The sequence below is a fragment of the Solanum stenotomum genome, chromosome 2 (assembly GCF_019186545.1).
Source record: "Solanum stenotomum isolate F172 chromosome 2, ASM1918654v1, whole genome shotgun sequence".
Classification (NCBI taxonomy): Eukaryota; Viridiplantae; Streptophyta; class Magnoliopsida; order Solanales; family Solanaceae; genus Solanum; species Solanum stenotomum.
Window position 1 is genome coordinate 12,181,353 of NC_064283.1, and position 7,747 is coordinate 12,189,099.

The 7,747-nt window shown below is 29.7% G+C and overlaps 1 protein-coding gene across 1 annotated transcript; it reads right to left on the reverse strand.

Annotated features, from left to right (window-relative positions):
- Nucleotides 1-5,019: 5,019 nt before the first annotated feature.
- On the reverse strand, nt 5,020-7,340 carry LOC125855608 (ethylene-responsive transcription factor ABR1-like). Its single transcript, XM_049535346.1, has 2 exons — nt 6,980-7,340; nt 5,020-6,312 (listed from the first exon to the last, which is right to left on the reverse strand). Exons 1-2 carry the CDS (start codon nt 7,299-7,301, stop codon nt 5,438-5,440), a joined length of 1,197 nt encoding a protein of 398 aa, XP_049391303.1. The 5' UTR covers nt 7,302-7,340; the 3' UTR covers nt 5,020-5,437.
- Nucleotides 7,341-7,747: the final 407 nt, after the last annotated feature.

Below are 7,747 nucleotides of genomic sequence, written 5' to 3' on the forward strand. Positions count from 1 at the left end.
ACAATATCATCCAACTTTACCTCTTTTCCTTAAAATATACTTACACAAAAACAACATTATCTCTCTCCTAATAGGATGTCATGTCACATTATTCCTTTTTTATTATTAACATTTTAAAAAAATAATTTAGACAACCTATATTACCTAGTAAAAAAAAATTACATAGCCCAAAAATTTCTACCCTAGTTCTGGGGGATTAGGCGGCAAATCCAAATATGAGCTCCTCCGATTCTTCAAGAAAATATGTAGCTTCCTCCGGTTTTTCAAGCAAGATAATGTTTTTATATGGGCACTAATGGGCAATGGCACCTTTTTGTTGAGTTCGAAGCCAAAAGGACAATTTTTCTTCTTTAAAAAATAAAAACAGCACATCAAAAAAATTAATCAAAAGGGCAAAATTGCTCCTGACGGAGCGATTTTGTTCTAACAAAATTTGACGTCATTCTGCTAAAAGAAATAAAAATTATTGTTGTAGCAGCGATTTTATTTAAGAAATTAAAAAAAAGTTTTGAAGTTATAAAAAAAAAAAAAATTAAAACTGAAGCCAGCTATTTTCATAAAAAGCTATTTTTTTTTTAAATCTTTACCCTTTCAACGATATAAATGAAAATTAAAACCAAAAACCGCTACCTCGACAGTGATTTTTTCTTTAAAAAACTTGTTTTTTTTTTAAATGGCTGCCGCCGAAAATTTATGTAATTTAAAACTTGTTCTTTATGTTTTTTTTAATTCCTTAACAAAAAATCGCTGCTGTAGCAACGATTTCACTTTTAATTATTTTTTTTTTATATAAAAATGCTGCTATAGCAGCGATTTTAAAGAAATAATGATTTTTTTTTGAGAAAATCGCTTTTTATTTCTTTTAATGGAACGGTGTCAATTTTTGTTATGAGCAATTTTGCCCTTTTGGTTAATTTTTTTTTTTGATGTGCTGTTTTTATTTTTTGAAGGAAAAAAATGACCCTTTTGACTTCGAACACCCTTTTTGTTGATATTTTAATTCATTAGAGTAATAAGGTAACCATATTGTCAAACTACAAAGGATATAATGTTTTTAAAGAATTTTAAAAAATGTTAATAATAAAAAAGGAATAATGTGACATATAGGGATGGCAATGGGGCGGTGTAGGGCGGGGTCGGTGCGAATTGAGCTTAACCCACTAAATTTTTAATTCGCCCCGCCCCGCCCCGCCCCTCCCCACCCCGCATTACAACTCTTTTTATTTTCAACCTGCCCCACCCCACCCCGCATAGACCCGCCCCGCATGAACCCGCCATGGATAATTTTTTTAATATTTTCTTTTTCTAGTTATGTTTGATACTACAAATAAAATTCATAAAAATAAATTCATGTTTTCATTAAGTTGTATTAATTTAATAGGATAATGACTTAAAGTTTTATTTTTTAAAGGTCAATTGCGAAACATGTAAGAAATTGTATTATTTTTTATTGAACCATTTTCATTTATTATCTTGAATATTTTAGTAGCTTTAATGAAATTATCTTAATAAATAATGTTCTATCACTCTTATAACATGTAAAAGGTTAAAATTAAGTTTAAACCCACATAAAATCACATATACACGCAATCCGCCCCACCCCACATTAATTTTAAAAAAACCCACTCCAACCCGTCCCGCCCCACATAGCCTTATACCCGCCCCATTGCCATCCCTAGTAACATGGCATCCTATTAGGAGAGAGATAATGTTTTTTTTTTGTCAAGTATATTTTGAGGAAAAAGGTAAAGTTGGGTGATATTGTGGTCCTAAAACAAACATAAGTGATATTCCTAGGTAATTTTCCAAACATGGGTGACTATCCAGGGAAATTACTCTTTTATTTTGGAATGCAGATTTCTTTAGGGGTTAGCAAAAGGAAAATGGGTTTCTTTTCCCCTTTTTAAACGATCTCAACCACTGCATTATCTTTGTGAAAAATATCTACTTTGAAAATAATATCTAGATCATTATTTGGTTTACATGCAATGGATTGTTTTAGATCACAAGTTCTCGAATAACAACCATAGTCTAGTTATTTTTTAATACTATAATTTTCTTATATTTTACGAACAATCTCTTTAATAAGAGCCTGTTTAATGAGAGGCTGGGTAGATAAAATTATAACTAAAGTCACAATTGATGAGCTTTTCTTTTTATTGTAAAATATAAATTCTGGAATAAATTTTAATTTTTTTTTAGAAAAACTCAAAAACTAAATTTTAGCTCAAAAATCATTTTTATCTAGATTACTTTCAAATTAGGTACCACATCATTTTAGTGTGCTCCTCTCTCGTTTACAATTCATCGTTAATCCATAGTCAAATGAGATTAGCATAATTTTTTTTTATTATTTAGCTTTAAAATTTTATCCTATCGTTAATTTCTTATTTCCTAAGAGTGTTCATTGGCAGTTTATCTATAGAATATAAGGATGATAATCATCAAACTTTTCTAACAATATATATAATATCTTAGTTTATTGTTCTGAATATTTTCAAAAAATATTTTGTTTATTGTACTAGTCGATACGAAAAGAATATTATCCTACGAATATTTTGATCTTAAAATATAAGTTGTTGACGTTGACCCCACTAATAGAATCTTTATATATGGCCCTAGTAATTAATACACCAAAATTGAAATTGAATAAACTTTAGGGGAAATGTTCTTGAAGTTCTGGAAGTTGTATAATGATTCTTGCATTGTATGTGATTTTTTTTTTGAATTTTTATTCTTTTAGAATATTATTAATTCGAATTTAATTGACTTAGGGCACGTGCTTTTGTAAGTTGAAATAGTAGGATCAGAGCTCGATTATAAGGCTACTAAAGCAATTATTTAAGATCTCAATTTTTTGGGACATTGCTAAATTTGAAAAGAGAAATGAAATAGTTTTAGGTAATTACAGTATCTTTTTGAATTGACTATTCATTTTATTTCTTTATTTATATTTAGACGATTGACATGAACCCGCGTTATTATTTATGCATTTATCTTTTTTATTCCTTTTTCACAATTTCTATTCGCTTATGATTGAATATTTCGAAATCTCTCAAACAATCAAACCTTCTGCATTATGCAAAATCTATTGCCGTCTGTTTACAAAAAGATCAAATTTTTTCTTTGGTGTATTCTTCAAATTTTAAGAATTGCAACAAACACTATTTTGATATTTTATATGTATCAACTTATCAAATTTAGCGCAACACCATTCAATATTATTATATCAACTTCTCAAAGCCATATTTTATTATTCTAATTTTATGTTATAATTTTTCATTGAAAATTTGTATTATTTACACTTTTACTTCATAAGGTATGCATACATTCTACTCTTTTCAAACCTAAGTTGTAGATTACACTTAGTATTTTATTGTTATTCAATTTTATATAATAAAAACATTAGAGAGAAGTATTGAGAACACTCTTGAACTTGTCGCAAATTATTAGTTTCCACTACATAAAAAATAATCTTTAGCGGCAATTAATTAACGGCAATAGCTTAATTGCCGCTATATATGTATTTTTAGCGGCATATCACTATTTATATATGTCTCAAAAGCCTTTAGCGACATTGAATCCAATGACAATTAACTAATGTCGGAAAAAACTTTAGCACTATTTATTATTGTGTATATTTGTTGATGCTAAAAACTGTTTCTGTTATAGTGTCCATCCTCAAACTATTAACAGTCTTAAAAATATCCCTTGAACTTAACTAATTGAACTTAGCCCTCTCATATCTTACACGAAAACACATTATTCATGCACGTATACATGGAATTTTCTGTTGAAGTGAGATATACATAAATATATTGTATGACATGAATGTAGTGTTTTAAAATTCTATTTATCGATATGAAAAGAATATTATCCTATCATAGGAATTTTATTCTTAAATTTAAATTGTTGACCTTCATCCCACTAAAAGAATCTTTATTACAAGGCCCTATTAATACACCAAAGTTGAAATGGAATAAATTTGAGGGGAAATGTTCTTCAAGTTCTGGAAGTTGTGTAATGATTCTTATATTGTATGTGATTTTTTTTGAATATTTCATTCTTGTAGAGTATTATTAATTCGAATTTAATTGACTTAGGGCACGTGCTTTGTTTGCAAGTACAAATAGTAAGACCACAATTAGTCAAACTAATAATGCACGTGAGATGAAAGGTGGGCTTCTAGATCCCGATCTTAGCTTGGGTCAATGAAAAAAATACTGATTTCGATAAGATAAAAAGATAATACATTTTTGGAAGCTTCTTATATAAATATATGATCATATTAATATTATAAATTAGTAATTTTTTAAAATTACAAAATTTAGTGAAATATGATTGTAGTGATTTTTGTTAAAATTTAAATCTAATTGAAGCTCATCTCAAACTTTCTTATTGCATCCAAAAGTTCTGGTGTCTTCTCTAACTGCACCAAAAAATTGTGAAGAGTTCTAGACACGATTAGTGCTTCCTTACGGGTAACTGGTTCCAAAGATATTGTATCGTCTTCGACTTTATCATCAACATTACAGGACATTCCCTATCTTGAAATTATTAAAAATTGTATGAAGAATTTAATATTAATTTTACTCCTATAATTTTAAAAATGTAATGATCAGTTAATGGTAAGAACCTAACTATTTAATACAAATCTTAAGTCCATTTTTTCATTATAATATATCTATCCTATTAAAATCTTAGACCTGCCTCTACATATTTATACATGACACCAAAAACTAAATTAAGTAAAAAGTTTCAAATGTTTTAACTTGATGAAATTGTATACTTCCATATGGTGGAACAAATAAAAATATTGGCATGACCGGTATTAGTATATAACATTATAGTAAAATTTGAAATACTTCATAATATATATTGGTGCATATATCACAATTGATATAAGTGAATCATGTACAAAAAATTGGCATCATAATCATAAATAAAAGGATAAGTAGTTCTAAATTCACACACGAAAAAAAAGATATTTAGTCCTTTCAACTTCTTTTTTTCAACTCCCTCTCACTTAAATACATCCCAAAACATGACAAAAAAAAAATGGACCTCATCCACGTGGCCAATTCTTGTTCACCAATACATTCCTAAAAAAAAATATCTACTAGCTAGTCAAAATCTTCCAGGAAGATGAAAAAAATATTCTAGTAGTATAAACTTGTAACTTTGTTTCGGCCGATATTTATGTCCTTTAGTTATGAGTGTGTGTAAGTAAATATTTAAATTTATATAAAATTGAATAAGTAGACACATACATTATACATGTAGGACAACCACATATGGCACAAAATTGTCATATAGGACAATTATGTCTATTTGTTCAATTTTAGACAAGTTTAAATATTTACTTATACACACTCAAAATTATCATATAGATATCAGCTGAAGTCAAGTTAAATGATATATTATGCCTATAATAAAATTATCCAGATGAAGAAGAAGGATGATCATGATTTGACCAATTAGAAGAATTTGTAGCTTGATGAAAATCACTTCCACTTGTACTCTGACTAGTACTACCTGCCTGAAAATATGGAAAATATGCCCCCTGCTGCACCATGTGATCAACTATTGGATCATTCCTAGGGATACGTTCAATAAAATTGGAACGATACAGAGAAGAACTCTGAACTATAGGTCCCACATCCTTAGAGGAATGTTCGGTAAAATTGGAACGATTCGTGTGAACTATTGGCTCCACATCCCTAGAGGTATGTCCAATAATAAAATTGGAACGATACAGAGATGAAGTGTGAACTATTGGCTTCTCATCCCTAGAGGAATGCCCAATAATAAAATTGGAATGATCCAGAGACGAAGTGGGAACTATAGGTTCCACGTCCCTGGAGGAATGTCCGATAAAATTGGAATGATACAGAGAAGAAGTGTGAACGATTGGGTCGGGTTCGGAAGAAACAGAGTAAAGGGTATTTGGAGGTTGTTGAATTGAAGAAGGCAATAAACTAACATTTTCTGGGAAATTGAGTTTTGCTTTGCTACCTCTAAATCTAAGAGCGGCTTCATCATAAGCTCTAGCAGCTCCTTCAGCAGTATCAAAAGTACCTAGCCAAACACGCGCTGCTTTATATGGATCTCTTATTTCAGCTGCCCATTTTCCCCATGGCCTCTGTCTTACTCCTCTGTATCGTCGTCTTAGTTGATTATCATTCGTATTATTAGATTGATCAATAGTACTGCTATTTTGATGAACATTGTTTGTTGAAGTAGTGTATATAAATGTTGCTTCTGTTGTTGATGTGCTGCTTGTAATTGTCCTAATGCTTGTACCTTCACCACCTATATAACATAATTTTATATATATGTATTTGTCAATACCGACAACAACATATTCAGTATAATACCATAAAATGGAGTCTTGACGTCTATCTCAGAGGTAGAAAGACTGTTTCTGACAGACCCTAAGCGATATATATATTGTCATGCAAAAACATTCCATACAAAAACAAAAAGACAGATGCAACAATTTACCCCTCAACTTGCCATATGCGAGCCAACAGTAGGGGCACATATGAATCACTTTCATAATGAGAGGTATATCAGCTCTAAATGACAAAGTTAAGGGATATATCAGACCCTTTTCCTTAATAACAAATTTTGTGATGTAGACATATGCTAAAATGTAAATATACATCATAAATAGATTGAATACCAGGAAATATATATAATACTTCATTTGTCATCTCATCTGTAATATTTTATCTGTACTTAGCATTAAATTATTGTTTACACTTAGAGATTTTCTGGTTGAAAGCACGAATCTAAATTAGTCCAGCTAGCTAAATGATTAAACCACAAAACAAGGATTTTGAATATACTCTGATCAATCCATGTTTAGTACAGATTAATCTGACTATATATTGAAGTGTATGACAATCTCATTTACATTGTTACTTAATTATATCTTCAACGTACGTAAACACAGATAGAAGGGGAAAATATATACCTGATGATAATGTCATATGAGAAGAATTAGTTCCATGTAATAATAACAATTGTTCTTCATCACGTCCTCTTTTTTCTCCAACACCCCTAGAACTTGATGTATTATTTTGATGATGATTTTCAACATTTTCAGGATGATGACCAACAACAACATGAGTTAACGCAGAAACCATAACAGACATTTCTTCTTCTCTATTAATATTCCCTCGAAACATCGTATCAAACACATTAATCTCTTCTTCATCATCATCATCTTGTCTAGTACTCCTCCTCCTCCTATTATCATTCGAATTCGCCACCTTGTAATGAATAATATTACACATGTATATTTGTATGAAATGTATATTTTGCAGCAATTGCAAAAGTTGACAAGTACAAACGACTATTAGAATGTAATAATGTCCAATGTGTGTTTGTAGTTCTTATATACAAACACAACAAGTTGACAAAATTTAAAACATTTTTTTTTAATTATTTTAAAAAAAAACGCCTGCCAAATAAAGAGTCGTAACCTTTTTTCTTAAATAAAAACAAGTGGGGCAACAAAACAAAAGTTGCTGTTAGTGATAATCAAATTGTGAAAGTCAAAATATAAATAAAAAGAGGTGTGAATATAAAAAATACTATATATTATATGTGACAGAAGTGAAAGGTGCCGTTTTTAGGAAGTTTAATTAAAAATGCCGACATGGAGAACGCGGAATGGGTCTTTTCTATAATTGTTTATTAACCTACCATCTTTTAACTTCATTTAATATTTCTATTTGTT